General features: G+C 31.4%; 1 protein-coding gene across 1 annotated transcript in view; it reads left to right on the forward strand.

The window, feature by feature from the left end:
- The first annotated feature begins 382 nt into the window (after positions 1 to 382).
- LOC142331946 (homeobox protein CDX-1-like) overlaps positions 383 to 18,951 on the forward strand; it is a 114,766-nt gene continuing 96,197 nt past the window's right edge. The window contains exon 1 of the mRNA XM_075377998.1: positions 383 to 716. Coding sequence (XP_075234113.1) covers positions 383 to 716 — 334 coding nt within the window. The remainder of the gene's footprint in view (positions 717 to 18,951) is intronic.

Below are 18,951 nucleotides of genomic sequence, written 5' to 3' on the forward strand. Positions count from 1 at the left end.
TCCTCAATTTCGACTTTGAAATCAGCTGATTTGCGATGACGAGTTTATTTCAAAACACCTCTCTTTTTTCTGGATAGTTTCCAGAACCATTGTAAAGTATTATTTCAGAGGATTAATGAGGATGATATGTATGAATATAAATTATGTGTAGTCTTCAGATCAAAACACTATCAGTAGATAATCTTTTTATCTTTACGGGTGGACGGGGCAGTAGTAATTTTGCTTAATTTAAAAATAAAGAACAGTAAATATTATATTGTCATATATCATCTATGGAATTAGTATAATTTAGTTATTTTTAAAAGAAAGAAATTTTTTCTAAATAAAAGTTTTAATAATTTTTTTTTTCTGTTGACAGCAATTCCTGTCGTGTATGCACGAAATGGGGGCAGACCAACAATGGATGGGAGCACACTCTCACAATCATCCTCACAATCACACACATCCACACACACACGCGGTATTTTCACCGCAAGAATGGCCCGTACAAGAGGATCACATATTACCATCACCGCCGATAACAGAACTCAGCAGTCCTGGGCCGGGCGTTACACCGCCAACCCAACAGACGCCTCAACCGTTTGTAAGACCACCGTCGGCGAGAAGTCCATACGAATGGATGAAAAAACCTACGTCACCTCAAGTTCGTCCATCACCTGTAAGAAGTCCTTATGAATGGATGAAAAAACCGTCGTACCAGACTCAACCTAATCCTGGTGAGTGATTAAATTCCTTTATTAATTACGTTTACTATTCACGCAATAATAATTATGAAAAGCAGATATCTTATATTCGACTATTAACATCATTCTGACGTCACAATGTAGATATCTGATCGAAGGCTATGAGTATATTTTTTTTCCTTCTGATTCTCCAGGTATTAGATTTCTCGAGATGTCATCATAAAGATATAGCTAGCGACACGATTAAAGCTAGCGAACGTAATAAAATTCTTTTTTTTTATATATGGAAATTCCGAAATACAGGTAATATAATTTAACATAATAAATTTTTAAAAAAATTTACAACCTAGTTGTAAGACTTTCGCGTTACGAGAAAGACCAACTGTGGGTTGTTTCTGTATGCAAAGCTTACACAACAATTTAATTAAAATTATTTGTCATTCTATTAAAAGATAATATTTTTCGTTTCTTTAATTTAATGATTCTAACTAAAGCGCGCGCGCATACCGTATTTAATTTGCAGTGGTGTGGCGGTACTAGCGACGACGGTCGGCACTAAATAAACTAATTAATTTGTAACTTACACGGAACAAATTTCGCTTATACGGTGGGCAGATTGATATAGCTGCAAGATCGACTAATTTTTTTACACTTTAAATATTATTAATTTATTTAATTTAACAGTTCACCTTTGTGGTCACAACATAGTAGTTTTGACCATTTTCGGGGTAGGCATGCAATTTTGAAAAAAAAAGTTTTGCAAATATTTTTATGTCAACTAATGTGCTACGTGCTAATATGACGTTAATTAGGCGAAATCTCGAGATACTGAGGGTTATTTTGTTCTACAGTTTCACCCCCTTGAATTTTATATTGAATATTTCATAGCATCAATGCCCCATGTATAAAAATAATCTGACCAAAAATCTGGTCAAAATCGGTTCAACACTTCTAGAGATATAAAGTGATTTAGAGGCCAACTCAATTCAGGTACTACGAACATTATTATCCAGAAAATTTTCTCGTGGTTTTTTGGGTTTTTTAGGGGGAACAACGTAAAGATCCGGTGAAAACCTTATATGGCCAAATTTGACCGATTACAATAATTTCCCTTCTAGAGCTATAGCTCTTATCTAGGCGGGAAAGTAAAATTAACCTAAAATAAATCGATTAATCGATAACAGAAAATTATTTTTATAGGTTAAAACTTTCTACAAAACTTGTTACAGTTTTTTTTTTTAACTCCGGGACCACCGTTAGGTATCGCTTAAGAAGATTGAGATGAATGCCAAGTAGCGTGTGAAATGCCACGCCTGACCGAGATTCAAACCCGGGAACTCCGGATGAAAGGCCGAGACGCTACTACTCACGCCACGAAGACCGGCTAGTTACATTTGTGAAAAAAATAATTATGTAATACATCTAAAGTCTTTTAATTTTATTAATGAAATATGTTAGTAATATTTTCTGAGATTAAATAACAAGCGTATATAATAAATTACAATTATTACGCATAGTACAATTAAAGAGCTATGCTAATTGATTATTAAAAACAAATAATCCTGAAATCATTTACAAAAAAAATAACAAAAAACAAAAGATAAAAATAAACAAAAGTCAAAAAAAAAGATAAAAAACATAAAGTCTAATAAATAAAAGAAAAATTGATGTTCACAACAATAGTAATGAAGTAATAAATAAATAATAAAACAATTGAATTGTTTGAAACAATATTTTTACTTTAATTTATAAAATTTTCATTTTATAAATGAAAGTTAACATTATCATTTTAGGCAATCCCAGTCGAAAGTGGAAAAATGGAAAAATTGAAAAAAAGCAGTCTAAATCCTGCAAACACCTAACTCTGACAATTTAGCTGACACTTTCTTACATTTAACAACATATTTTTCAAAATTCTCTTATATAAATATCATAAAAATCATTTTATTAATCAAAAATTATAAATTTTTCTATGACTGATATCTTAAATAAAATAATAAAATTATAGATAAGAAAATATCATAGTAGAACAATAATAAATATAATATATTTAATGTTGTAAGTAAAATTTGTATTAATAAGCCTTGATAAATTAATTTGGTAGGTTAAATTATTAAACTTAAAATTTTTTAACTTTTGATAAATGTTATTAAACCTCACTCTTACACAATTTTAAATTCAAATAAACTCACTTTCTAACATTAGATGTAATACTTTTAAATGTTAAATGGAATCAAAAATTATTTAAGTATTTTAAAACAATTCTCCTTCTTTATTATTGCAAAATAACAATGGGTAGGTTCCTTTAACAATTTCATTATAAAAAAGAAAACATTTAATAAAAAAGATCCTTTTTTATTGGATATTTAATCCAAATCAGAAGAATTATTCGGCTTTTATGCATTCGAACATAATGAATTTGCGGTAGCATTTAACCAGTGAATTACATATTTTATCCTAAATAAAGTGTTGCCCTAATTTGTTAAATCAACTAAAATTTATGATAGCTTGAAGCAGCTCAGGTGGTTTAGATTTTTTTTTAAAATAGAAAGTTTTGATGGTTATTCAGATCCAAACATCGTTGAAAATATTAAATCACGTTAACGCGGAGGGAATTTGTTTCACGGCGTTCTGTTCATTTAGGAAAAGTTTGTTAGAAATTGTGTCCTACTTAGATATAAGGAGATACCCCATCTTGATAGCAAACAAAGGAATGGCCTCTTTGTTAGATTTTAGAATACAGGATAAATTTTATCTTGTATTTTAAGTAATTTAATAATATAAATTTAATCAGACCAATAAACCAAATTATGATTCTTTTTTTTTTGGCTATTTGATTTGAAGCATTCGTAATCTGATTGTATAGCTGAGCTAGAAAATTTAGGAATTACTTCACAACGAATAATACTCATACATTTCTTACAGAATTCAACTTTTCTGTCAAAAGTCATAATCACAAAGCGCATGAAATAATAGTATTGATCGATGACATTTTAACGTCAATCTCTTTAGAATTTTTGTAAACGTTTTATGTACATTTTTGAATTAATAGAAACCTTTCTGGTAAACGTTTGAAAGCTTTTTACTGATGTCTCCTTACGGAATTGGTATTCAATGCATAGAGTTCTTTATATTTGGGTAAGGAGAAAAACGCTTTCGCTTTATCAACGCCCGGAACAAATATAATACAATATTACAAAAGAAAATATATTTCAATAATTATAAAATAGTCGAATACACATGTAATTAAAATAATACAGATGCCTTAAAAAAACATCATCGTATGGTTTCCTAGGATACTTTGAATGTTAGCTCATAATTGAAATTTACGACGTAAAGCTGCATTAAAAAAATCCCTTTCGAAACGTCGGTAGATTTCACCCTTGCTAAGTAGGGAAAAAAATTTCCAGCGTAAGTCATAGTAAAGGCTACTCATGAAAGTAACTACTTTCATACTGATTTCAATACTAGATCGTGAATAAAGGTATTGTTTGGTGGTTGGGTTTCAATTAACCACACATCTCAGAAATGGTTGAATTAAGACTGTACAAGACTATACTTCATTTACTTATATCATCCTCATTCATCCTCTGAATTAATACCTGAACAGTAATACCCGGAGGCTAAACAGGAAAAATAAAAAAGTAGGGAATAAAAAAAAACCACCTTAAAGCTAAGAAAAAATTCAAATTTACTCAATACGACAATGGTTGCATGTGAAAACATTTTCACAAGTCCCATTTTCTTACAATTCCAGCAACATTTTAGTCATCCCTTGTAAGGGTTGTTCATATCAAAAATTGTTCCAGGCAAAGATTTTAGGTAATTTTTGGAGGACTAACGACCACTTTAAACAGATTCGATATTGTCCCTCTTTTGTCTTCCAAACCCCATTTTTTCAACCCCCTGGGCCAATGGTTGGCGATATCAAAAACTTTACGTGATAATTTTTAGGCTCTTATCCAAAGAATATAAGGAACTTTAAACGAATTCGACAGTTTACTTAATAAGAAAGTTATAGCGATATTTCGTTTTTTTTTTTTTCAAAAAAGCTCATCTATTTCTCGTTGCTAAGAAGGGGTTACGAAAAATTTAGTCCCTTAAAAGTTTTAGGCCTTTATCGAAAGAATAGTAGGAACTTTAAACAAGTTCAATATTTTGCTTAATAAGAAAATTACAGCGACATTTTATTTTTTCAAAAAAGCCTACAGTTTCCACCCTAATGGTCCGATTTTGCCCATTAACGAACTCGACCGAGATTTTAGGTCGTTATATTTTACGTATCAATTTGAAAGTGATTGCGTAAAACTACGGCAGTTATCGTGTCTACAAGAAAGCGAAACATATATATAAACTTTTGAACTGACGGTGGTTTTCGGGTTTGGGGTATGTGAAACGCGAAGCTATGTCGAAATTTTCCGGAAGTGAAATTATGGTACCCATTACAATAGGTAGCTTTCTTATGAAATCTATCTAATACACAATCCACTAGGATGTGGTATATCTTTAGTTGACAGTCGCATCGAACACAAACGGGTTCATCGATCTGTTTTATTAGGTGGTTTAGTTGATCGTAGAAAATCTTCAACATTAATAGTATTTTAAAACTTTATGTTCAGTTTAGCAAACATTCCTGGGTTTTTAATGGAAAATAAGGAAACTTCGCACTCAATTTCCTTCACTATTCTTGCTACCAATACTAAATTATAAAAATTCGTTCTTGTTTTTGTACTTAAACCTCATTGTTCAATGGACTGAATAACATACGTGGGAGTATGGAAATTGAATTTTGTAGCGTATGAAAAAATGACGTGCCTGTCCGGGATTTGAACTCGGGACTTCCGGATGAAAAGCCGAGAAAATACCATTCCGGCATAGAGATCGCCAAATTTAAATTTATTTGCAGAGGAAACTGGTTTTTAGCCCAAAATTTATTTATTAAAATCTTTTAAACTGAAATGTCTGTCGTGATTAATAAATCCAGTCGGCAGTATACATTTGTCTTCTCATATCTAAAATGGCGGTGCGTTGGAAAAGGGGTTGTTCATACTACAAATAAAGTTCTAAAAGGAGCGGAACGATATTTGGGATATGTTAAATTGCCTTAGTTCTTAATCAGGAAAATGTACTTTAGGAAAAGATAAATTATGATTACAGATATGTTTTTTTAATCGTAGCCGTACCTTAGTCGATTAAAAATTCCTTCGCGTTCTACTTCGGTTTGAAGTAACGACCATTTAAACACGATTTTCTACTTAATTCCAAATGAGGATTCCGATAGATTGCAATAAGACACTTTATTTGTTAATCGTCTGATTTTTCCTGTTATATTTCTGACTACAAGCTGTTGAACACAATAATTCGCTTCGTTAATAATTAAAATCGATTGTTCATTCGGGCATTCCTATGCACAGTGATATTGCCTAGATCAGTTCGTATGTTGAATTAAAATATTTATAAAAAAGTTAAACGATGAACAAAGATTACTTGGGTAATTTAATAACTAAAACTGGACTTTAAGCAGATAGATTACAATTCGTTTACAGCCTAGTAATAAAATCGACAACGAATCGTCGATCCCAGCCAATTTTTTGTCTTACTCTTTCCTTATCGATTGTGTTTAGTGGATGGATGAACTCTCAATCTTTTTTTTAGGTGACTCTTCTGTCGGTAATTTGCTTGGGAAAAGATTTTTGACATCCCAAAGGGATCCTGAAAACAATAAACGGTATACTTCTCAGGTCAAGTTTATTTTTGCTTTGTTAAAAAGTTTTCTCGGGAAGAATCCTACCTTTTTTATTGTGTCTTACTTATTGCAGACCCTTCTTATTAGATAAATGTTTTTCTGACTAAACATTTATTTCATGTAGGAAATTTTTCAGATACTATGATTTCAATATTTGTAACATTTATTTGCAGCCGTTCTGGTCATCGATGTACAAAGTATATTGCCTTTAGTAGCTATATAAAAAATTCGAATCTGTAGTCGAAATACATGCTTGATAAATTGAGTAAGCGTAGGTGGAAGGAATATAAATTGTCTCAGATTTGCTGATGATCTACTTTCTTTCTTTTTCCTGTTTAGCCTCCGGTAATTACCGTTCAGATAATACTTCAGAGGATGATATGTATGAGTGTAAATGAAGTGTAGTCTTGTACAGTCTCAGTTCGACCATTCCTGAGATGTGTGGTTAATTGAAACCCAACCAATTGAAAGAACACCGGTATCCACGATCTAGTATTCAAATCCGTGTAAAAGTAACTGCCTTTACTAGGATTTGAACGTTGGAACTCTCGACTTCGAAATCAGCTGATTTCCGAAGACACGTTTACCACTAGACCAACCCGGTGGATCAGCCCAGGAATTCATAATTTTTATTTAGTTTAATAGTACTTATCTTTTCTTTTATCTTGATTTCGTAACCGAATGAGTAGTTTTTCCCAAATAAATTTGCTTTTTTTTTTGACATGGATATGTCTAATGGCTGGGGGGTCTTAGAAAAAATTTGTGTGTCACACAGAGCATTACCATGACTCATCATGAGTTTCAGAGGCTTGGTATAGTGGTGTGCAAAGTGGGAGTAGAAGTGGGCCGCACTCAGCACGCGTGCGCTGTAGATATGCGCAGAGTGTTTATTTTATATATAAAATTTCTGTTTTTAATTTTTCTTTTAAAACAAATAAGTTAGAATATCGCCGCCAATGTAAGTATATGTAAAACTTGAATAATAAATGATTATTAAATAAACTAAATTACAAATATCAATTAAAATTAAACTTTATAAAAGTAAATAAAATCAAATCAAAAATACTTTTATCGCTTATGTTTTATTCGGCGACTTAAAATTTCTGTTTCAATCGTTCTTTTAAAACGAATAGGTTAGAATAGCGCCGCCAAAGTAAGTATGCGTCAAACTCAAATATATAACGATTATTAAACAAAGTAAATCAAAAGTATAAATAAAGTTGTTTACTTGTTTACGTGGCTCTTTTGCGTGCCACTTCTCTGAACGGATTATATCTTACGAATCGCGACTGCGACCACACGTTCTATCACCATCGGGGAAAAAATAACAAACTCTTGAGCGACGAGTTCAAACGTCTTGAACACCATCGTTTAGTAACGATAGGAGATCAATGCCGCAATTTCCTCGATCGATCTAACGCTGATCCTACTTCGCTTTCGCTATGCACGTTCAATACACAATCGTTAAACTCTCACTCTCTTGACATTAGCTCTGATTTCGTTATTCCATTGTGCAAATTACTCTTACTCTCAGAAACTTGATCGACAACAATGGTCTTCTGGAAATAACTGTTTATCGTACCGTCTCGCATTTCAAAAGAAACATCGTTCGCTCTGCAGGCGTGGCCATTTTCGAAAATGTAAATCATTCCAACGCGTTGCAAACAGTAGAACACGATCTGTTGAAATTTAACCAGGCCGATATGAACGTAGAAAGAAGAGCGACAGATCATAACGGCGTCGGTGATATTTGCTCCGTCGAGACAGCGATAAATGAAAAACGCGCCTTACTCGTCTCTGCCTACAATTCGCCAAACACCTCATTTAAAAAAATTCTGTGACTTTTTAAATTTGCATTTGTTCGCCTTCAGTGCTAAATTAAAAGGTCTGATTAGAGAACTCGACGAACTAAAGTACTCAGACATTCCGATCATACGTGGACCAAATGGTGCTCAGTTTCTTGAATTTATGCACGACCGATTCGGATTTGAACTCAACAACGACCGTGCTGTTTCCACCACGCGAAATTCGACGTGTATCGACGCAGTATTTTCTCGATATATTGACCTACTCGAAACGAAAGCGTATGTTTCGTACTTCAGTAAGCATCGTCCTCTTTTGTCTACGACTGCGCCCTCTACTAACTCGATCAATGTGATGTAATGAATTGTAATCTAGGTGACGAATTATTGTTTTTAAGTGTAAAATATGTATATAATGATTGTAATATATTTTAATGTATATATGTGCATAATTTGATCAAATAACAAATTTATTGAATATAAATTTAAATTTGTGTAATTTGTACTTCAGACTTAATCAACATGAGACGTATCCATGTCTGATGTGCCTCTGTGAAGCTGAGGCATTTTTTTTCATCTAATTTAAGGGCTAAAATATTCATCGTAAAGCTGGGTGGATTTTCATAATACTGTATTTCGATCGTACAAATTATCTTTGAGATAAAAACTAACAGGATTAAAACGAGAGTTAAAAAAAATTAAATTAAAGAAAATATATTACTCAATTTTATTAAACTTATACAGAATTAAATTAATTCTTTCCATTTTTAAAACGATTATACATAGTGAATGATCGGTGGGGGGGGGGGGAAGAAATTCATTTGAACAGAGAAAGTAAACGGTAAAATAGAAAGAAAGAAAGGTATGTTTTGGCTTATGAAGTCGGCAAAATATGAGGGTAAAAAGTATAAAGAGAGACAAAACGAAGAGGTTTTGTAACTGTCTTCTATGTAGGACTGACCCTAGGTTCAATCTTGCCTTGCCGCCTGTCATAAAAATCAAAATTCTTTTACCATATGTCTACACGGATTTCTTTATGTACTTGTACATACGTATACATTTTTGTATAAACAATTGAATAAAATATTACATGGAATAAAATATTGACTACTACAATTGAAAATGTATAGACCAGTACGTTCACGTGAGGTTTCCTTTTTTGTTAGCAGGTAATAAGCTTTTTTTTTTAAAATACGGATATAACCGTTTAAGTCGTACTGCCAGTCTGTCTGTCTGCGATTAACAACCTCTATGCGACTACTGTTTTGTTGTTTTTAATAAAATTGTCCATGAAGAGGTTCCAGTACCCTAGAACTTAATATTTAAAAAATCAGAATTCTTTTTCTCCTGCTGTTCCCGGAACAGACCTCCAATTAAGCGTGAACACGGTTCCGGTAGGTGCCTTTGCCTCTAGTCGCCAAACGAGGGAAACGCCAGGCCCGGCTATATCGTTCCCGGCCACCATCACCCAGCAACCGGGACTCGGTTCTTTGTGCTTCGCCTCTAACAGGGACACTCGATGGTTTCCACCTCGAGATGTCTAATTACGGCAGTATAGTCACGGCGTTCCTCGTTTCACCGCGGGCACTAAAATATCACGTATTCTGGCGTGTCTTAACTCCCGACAGTAGAGGCAGAAGGGGTCTTCAGCTCTTCTTCGTCCACAGGCCGGTCAGGAATTGTGTCATCCAGTATCCCAGTTCGACAAACTTCCTCTCGGCCCACGGCTCAATGTGCGCGATCAAACGATGCGTCCACCTCCCTTTCGTGGATGCATCCCAAAATCAAAAATTCAAGGATTACCACATTCTTTAATCACTTTAATGTTACGTATATAATTTAATTTCATTACTGAAAAACAAGACTAATTTCTTAAAAAGTAATTTTTAGCGGATTTCCAAAGAAATCGTAGAAATCGCTACTGTGCCCAGTTAAATTTTCTAAGGGCGAGTCAGAGAGGAGGGAGGACCAACTTTTATTTATGTTTTAGGGTCTCTTGAACACGATTCTGCAATGTTTATATATATACATACATACAAGATATTCGTCCGCGCTAGCGGACGCAAATCTTAATCGATTTTGACGAAACTCAATGGGATTATGTAAACCTATTAGAAACAGAACCCTATTGATTTTCAAGGAAATTGGTTCACAGGAACCGGAGTTAGACCCAAAAAACTGGAGTTTTTGGGGTAAATTTTCAGATTTTTTTCGTTCGATTGGACATATTTTTATAGCGCCGAGTATAATAAAACTTGATAGAATGATGTAAATTTAATATAAATTCAACTCAATTGAATTTCAACTCTATTGAATTTCAAGCGAATCAGTTCATAGAAGCCGGATTTAGAAGCAAAAAACCTGGATTTTTGGTAAGTTTTGAAATGGTTTTTATGATGTAACTTGAAGGGCAACATGTTAGAAAACTAAAAATGGATTTTTGTGACCACCACCTGGTTTTTCAATTGTTTCAAAACGTCAAGTTTGTAGCCCAAATTATATTTTTGGGAACACGCCAGGTGGTGAGATAATTTTGGAATGAATCAAATTCAGAAAAATCATGTTTGAAGCCAAACTCAGAAACTTTTACGGGTACCACTAGCGAGATCTAGTTTTGTTATAGTACTTTAATCTCGAAATAATCGATAATATGATTTGTGAAGGAAAACGATGGGTCCAAAAAATGAATTTTGAAATTTTAATCGTTTTGGGTCATTTGAACCTTTTATATTTTGAGAGTACGGTTCCAAAACTATACAAATTATGGGTAACAGTATCAAAGTAGGTTGTTGGTAAGTAGTAGTATTCAGCCAAATACAGTCACAACTCAACTACTATATGAAAAAGGAGGAAAAAAACACATATACAAGTACAATCTATTTATTGGAACTACACACAATTCCTCGTAATATTATAAAAGAAACATGATACTAACACAATTTTAAAAAAAAATCACCGAAAGATATTATTTTCAAAATATCATTACAGCAGTGCAACATTCTTCTTAACACAACTCGTAAATTCGCCGTTCTGACAAACGTACTACTATAGAGTTTTTTTTAGTATTTTTCTGTACATACAGATTGTCTTGCAAAGAAACTAAATGAATTTTAGCTCATAATCTACAAGTGAAAGTAGAGGAAAAAACCTCATAAAGACAGGCCAGATACTTCCTTTTTCAAGTTACAGCTTGCAAAATATTTCGAACTGATTTCTGCTCCAAGGGTAAAATGAAGTCATACGGAAATCTTTTAAAATTACAATAAATGATAAATTTCATTGTTTAATATGTTTTTTTTTAGCTTAAACAGATTGAATAAAATAGATCTCCGGTATGTATCTCTAGTAATTTTTAAGAAAATTATTTTAAACAAAAAACACAATTTTTTCTTAGATTTGATACAATAGTTTTGTTAAAATTTTGAGACTAATAATTCTGAGAAAATCGATCAAAGTAACATTAACTGTAAAATGAAGAAGGATTTAAAAAATCTGATTATTATAATAAACAAAACAGTCCGTAACGTCACATAAAATATTGTATTATCATTTTAAATCGAAGCAATATGAATTTCAGTATTGGAAAATAATCTATAAATAAAATTAGTATTATCCTACCCTATTAAAGGGCATTTGTATGTTAGTGTGTGTGTGTTCGTCCCCTTTAGCTTATGTATAGCACCGGAATGTACCGATCACTAGCGGAAAATCCCGATTCGTTAGCACATGTCTCGTGGTGGTCAGGTATATATTTGTTATACTATTATATACATTGATACATCGCATATATATTAATAATATATCTTTTTATTTATGTGATTGTTTTTCTTCATATAATAACGAACTAACCAAAAAGTAGGCACCGGAATGTACCGATCACTAGCAGAAAACCCCGATTTGTTAGTATCAATTATTAGAGTTAAATTTCTAATTTAACTTTCGTTATTATATCAGTTTTCATTATTCAAAAAAATTTTTACACAAGAGGTAATCAATTTTGAAAACTTAATAATCCAATTCCGAGACGCCGCCCGCTAGGGCAACCCGCCCGGAGGGTCTAGCTGGGGAGGGCGCCGCTGCAGCTAGTTAAAAAATAAATAAATAATAACTTATAACCATAATTTATCAAAATTTTCCTCATAATCAATTACAATATGTTCGACATAATGTCAAATCAAACCGTAACGTAAAATTTTTGTCAGAAACTACATTCTACTGTTATGAAATTTTTAAAATTCCAATTATAATTATTTCGCAAAATATTAATTCCACTTCTTGAACAAAAATTGTCTGATTAATTAATAAAATCGTACATATAAACGGTTGTTTTGAAGGCTGTGACAAAGATTTAAAGGCAACGAAAAAATTTCATGTAGTACCTTTTGAACTTTCTTTTGATTGTACGGGCAATATTATTGAGTCCACTCAAATATTTAATATTATTAACTATTTAAACAAAAGATAAGTAGTTATTAGATAAAAAGGAGGAATCGTATGTATGCCAGAGAATTTTAATTTGTTATAAATCTTTAGTTTGTTCTCATTCGAACTCTGGAAAACCAGATACATTTAGTTTTTATCGACTTTTAGATCGAAAAGTACGATATTATTTTAGGTTGTACGGTGGGATATGTACGGTGAAAATGAATTTTCTTTACATTTTGAGGTATGAGAAGTACAAAAATACCATTCACTTAAATTTGGGTTTCCTTATATATTTTTAGGCCTACATATAAGATTTTGTGGCACAAAACTCTCCAGAACTACTTCATCAATTTCATTGAAATTTAGATATGTTATAGTAATTTAAATGAAGTTGTGTATGCGAAAGTTTACTAAAGATTGGTTGAGCCGTTATTGAAATTCACTCAATTTAAGGTTCAAATTTTGTGGTTTCAAAACTACTGGATCAATTTTATTTAAATGTAGATATGATATCTGAAGTTTTACATGTGAAAATTTTTTCAAAAATATTTGGTGAGTCGTTCTTGAGTTACGCTTAATTTAAAAAGATTTGAACGGAGTAAATTAGAACCGTGGTTCGTTAATGATGGTACAAGTTGGAACGTTGACATTTCTTTATCTGCGGTATTTATTGTTAGCAATACTAAACCACTTTTAAGAAGTATTAAAATATAAAAACAAACTTAAATTAACGAAAATTCTGTCTTCTTGCACAGAAATGAGTAAGAGCATTTGTTTTTTAACAGATGTGTGTTTAGCCGCAATATCACCTTAGAATTCCTGATTTAAAAAAAAATTATTATTGATAACACGTTCACAAAAATTGTTTGAAAAAAAAATATATATATATATTTTTTTTGTATTTCAATGTGTATAATACAATTCTTTGTTTTTACATTTTTGAAGTCTAAAATGAAGGTTATAAATTAGTTCGTAAAATTATTTACTCGAGATGAAATTTCATTATACTAATATATAAATCTCTATTATCTCAGAACCAATCAGATGAGTAATCGGTTCAATAGTATATATATATATATATATATAAAATGTATACTATTACTTTTTTATAATCGATAATGAATCAGCATAATTACAACACAAATTTTTAATTATATATATATATATATAAAATTTTTTTTATTTACTGAAAATGTTAATAAAATTGGTTGAATTTCTTTACATCTTAAACATAATTGTTGCTATGACGTATCATAATTTTTATCAGACGCATTTCTATCCTCAAATATTACGAGTACTTATTAAAATTCCTATATATATATAAGCTTTACTATATTTTGTTTATCTTTCATAAAAGATATGTGTCGGCATGATTGTTTGTTGTGTGGTTTTTGTATGCAAGCGTTTGAGTGTGTAATACACAAAAAAAAAAATTGATAAAGAAAGGAAGAGCGAATGTGATAACGTAAGCATGAGTACATAACAAGTATAGGCTTAAAAAGTTAGGACCGACGAACGAGTTTGAGTTGACACAAAAAAAAATAACAACGTTCTAGATCTTGGGTGTGTGTGCACAGTACTTATTGAAATTACATATGTTAGTTGTATTTATATTCGTGTAGAGGATAAACTGTTGATAAAATACCTATGAGTGTAGAAGTAAAATACTTTTATATACATACACACACACATGCAGGGAGGGAGCGAGAGAGAACGAAAGAGAAAGAGTGAGTGGGAGTGAGAGAAAATGAGTGAACGCGACACACACACACACACACACACACACACACACACACACACACACACACACACACACACACACACACACACACATACATACATACATACATACATACACATACACACACAAGTTTTCTACGTAAAGTATAAACTGATTCTTCTTAAATAAAAATGTATTCAAATCAATAATTAATCTTACGACTAATGAATGACATATCAAGCGTAAAAAGCTATTATTTAATGCTTACATAATTAAAAACTTAATTACTGCAAAGTTTTATCCGTTGAATAATCAAAATAATAATAAGAAAAAAAAATTAACGTATTAAACGGAAAGAAAAACAGAAATCTATGCCTGCAAAAGTAATAATTTTCAATACGCTTACTGTTTTTATCAATGAAAAATCTTAATAGATTAAAGTAAAACCTTATTGTCTTGGCAATAATTCACCAATGAACTAACTAGAAAATATTAAATTTTGGATGATCTAAAATTTCTTCGGTAGCTCAATTCGAAAGTCTTGCATATATATATATATATATATATATATATATACATACATGAGCGCCCGGAAGTACATATATAATTCTTTTATGCAAAAGAAAGAAGAAAAAACACTAATATACAAGTACAATCTATTTATTGAAAATACACCCAATTCCTCACAATATTATAAAAGCACACATGATATTAACACAATTTAAAAAAAAAACACCGAAAGCAAGATATTATTTTCAAGATATTATATATATATATATATATATATATATATATAGAGAGAGAGAGAGAGAGAGAGAGAGAGTGAGAGAGTTTGAGAGTGAGAGAGAGTTTGAGTGGGAGACAGGGAGTTTAAATGAACACAATTAAAAATTTGATAAAAAATAAAAAAACTGAACTTCACAAATTTTACCTTTCATTTATTCTCCTTACCCTTTTCCCTTTCGCCCTTCAACAAGTTTCCTTTTTTCCCCCTCTCCCGTTTTACATTTTCTCCTTTTCCCCGTTTTACATTTTCCATTCTTTTCCTTTTGCCCGCGCGTAAATCGGTTCATTAGATTTTTGGTCTTTAGCGGACACACATACGAACATGCCTTTTATATATATATATATATATATATATATATATATATATATATACACAGAATAAAAAAATCTGTTTGTATATTTGTTTGTTTGTTTCATAAATATCTCGACACCGGCCCCACCTAGCGGTAATAGTTTTTGAAAAAATATTTCTTTTCACGTAACTAATATTCATATTCTGAATATGAACCAAATCGGTCCATAAATATAATTTTTCTAAATATCTCAACCCCAGCGCCATCTAGCGGGTTCATTTTTTTGAAGAAATAATTCTTTCCATGTAAGTAACATGCATTCTGAACATGAGGCAAATCGGATCACAAATACAATTTTTCGAAATATCTCGACGCCAGCGCCACCTAGCGGGTCAAAAATAATTCAGAAACCTACCCTGGCATGCGTCCAACCATTCCCCAAAGTTTCATCGTTATCGGATGAACGGTTTAGGAAGGCATAAGAGACATACAGACGGACAAACAAATATATTTTTATATATAGATTATTAGATCAATTTCATTGAAATTTATATAAGTTGTAATAGTGTATCTGAAGTTGTGCATGTAACATTTTTTCTTTTTCTGTTTAGCTTCCGAAACCAGCGTAAATTATTACTTCAGAGGATGAATTGAATGAGGATGATATGTATGAATGTAATAGAAATGTAGTCTTGTACAGTGTCAGGTCGACCATTCCTGAGACCTGAGACATACAGACAGACAAAAATTAATTTTTATATATATATAGATAAGAATAGATTTTCTCCATTTATACTTCCTTGTACGAAGTAATGAAAGTTAATCGCGAAAGATTTCGGTTTCAGATTTCAACGGAAATATCCATTTTGATAATCCCTGAATCCATCTTGACTATCTTCGGCGCGACGTCTGTACATATATCTTGCATAAATCTAAGACTATTAGCCGTAGAATGTTAAAATTTTTTGGATTTAAGACTATTGTATCATCTATTCGTGCACCTCCCCTTTTGATTGCAATCGGACTTGAACAAAAATGTTCAAAAAAGCCCAAAATCCAAAAAAAAAAATTAATTTTGGAATTTTCTTAACTGATAATATACGTGGTACTTATTTTCATTGGTTTCAGAGTTATAGACAAATAAAATTTTAATTAATGAAATATTTGTATTTTACAAAGGAAAGGCACATCGGTTCAAATCCGACTTCATTTCCTTTTTTTTACTTTCTTTTTTTATTTAAATATATTGATTTATTAATAATTATTAAGCTCTGATTGTAAAATTTTTTTTACAGTAAATAATAATTCAATAATAACAATAAAAAAATATGAAAAATCAGAGGTTATTAATAAAATAAAATGTTATGTACTTTTCATTTAAAAAAATGTATAAACGTAATTTTATTAGGCGTGCAAGGAAGTGATGTGGTCTTCAAATCAGATTTTTTTTCCAGTTAACTACCAACATAAAAAATGAAGTTATGAAATTTAAATGCTAATAACATCATATATATATATATATATTAGTAATTAACGAAAACAATACAATATTTTGTTTGACACCTAAAGAAACCAAAAAACTAAATGGAAATTTTCCGAATATTAATGTTTGTATAAACGTGTGTTCGATGGGTTGCCTCTAAATCACTTTATATTTCCAGAAATACTGGACCGATTTTGATCAAACTTAGATTATTTCTATATATGTGGCCTGATACCACTAAATTTTCAAGTTAAAAGGTCAATGAGGTGAGGCTGTAGAGCAAAATCACATCCCCGCCCCAAAAATGCTCTAAACTACTGCTATGTTAAGCGGTAGAATTAAATAAGTGAATAATATTTAAAATGTAAAAACGTAACTCGGTGGGGCTGGACCTCAAACTTGAACCCCGTTCGACTAGGTAGCTGGTGCGTTAAACCTCGCGGCTATACCAGTCGGCTGACCGTACAAGCGAAATTTGTTCTATGTAAGTTGTGAAATTACATTAGTTTAGCTAGTGCTGATCTTCCCCGCTAGTACCGCTACATGCGTGCATATTAAATTCGGTATTTTTAGCACGTGATTTAGTTATAATCAGTGAATTAAATAAAAGAAAAATTAAAACATTTAAATAAAATAGTAAATATTTTGTGTATGCAAGCCGTGGAACAACTCAGGAACAACTGAGTTGCCAACTTTTTTTCTTTCTTATATATAGAAATTTTTATATTAGATATTTTTATGTAATTCCATCAAGTTATAAATTTTATCGATGATTCGACCAGGCTTATCGTGACAACCAGGGTCTCCTTTATATATATAAAATAAATAATCTTTTAAATATTCTTTATTATTATCTATTAAATAACTTTTTCTTGTTTACCTTAAATAATTTGAGTAGAAATCCATACTGCTTTTTTTTTAATTTTCTTGAATTCCCTCTCCTACTTTTTTAAAAGTTTATGCTAAATAAAATATTTAAAAAAAAACTAACAATGTTACAAAAAAACTTTTGTAAATATTTTTTATACAATCAAAGGTTTATAAACCTGTGTGCCTTCTCCTTGTAAGATATTTGGATTTCGCTAAACTTTGAACCAATGAAATAAGTACAACATATGATATACCGTTGAAAAGCTCTCAATGATTGGTTATTACCACAGATAAGAAAAAGTCCAAAATCCAATTTTTTTTTATTTTTGGCTTTTTTGGACACTTTTGGTTCAGTCAATTGCGTTGCCATTGACTGAACCAAAATTGCGGACCATTGTAGCATCTAGATGCTACAATGGTCCTAAATTCAAAATTTCAACATCCTACGGCTAATAATTTTTGAGTTATGCGAGATACATACGTACGTCCGTATGTACAGACGTCACGTCGAAACTAGTCAAAATAGATATTTCCGTTGAAATGTGAAAACCGGAATTTTTCATGGTCACAATATTTCCTTTACTTCGTATAAGTAAGTAAAAACGAATTGAGTTCTGATCAGAATAACGGTTTTATTTATTTGTCAACATGTAATCAATTAATGATATATATATTTATATTTATTATATAGGTATGTATTAGCCATTTATAATTTATAAAATAACAATTAATAATTTAATTCTTTAAAATTAAATTTGAATATAATTTTCTTAATTTTTAGCAAGTTAAAAATTGTATACTGAATTAAAATTGTCACGTTTACTGGTATTTCAATTCGGCTTTACCGAATAAGCTGCACAACTTTAACAAAGATTTTTACCTTGTTGTGTGCACATAACCCTGTTATTATTAAAACATTTCCTAATCTTATCGGGTGTAAAAGCAGGGATCTCACACAGCTAGATAAGAGACTCTTTTATATTTTCTATTTTTCCATCCGACATTATCTCTCACTTACTCGCTCTTTCTAGCTATCTCTTTGTTACTCCTTTTGACAAACACGCGGCTCGCGCACACACATATACACTCTAACAAAATTCTACACAAGTATTAAACATGCAGACACCTGCATTATTATCATAA

Source organism: Lycorma delicatula, chromosome 11 (assembly GCF_047948215.1).
Source record: "Lycorma delicatula isolate Av1 chromosome 11, ASM4794821v1, whole genome shotgun sequence".
Lineage (NCBI taxonomy): Eukaryota > Metazoa > Arthropoda > Insecta > Hemiptera > Fulgoridae > Lycorma > Lycorma delicatula.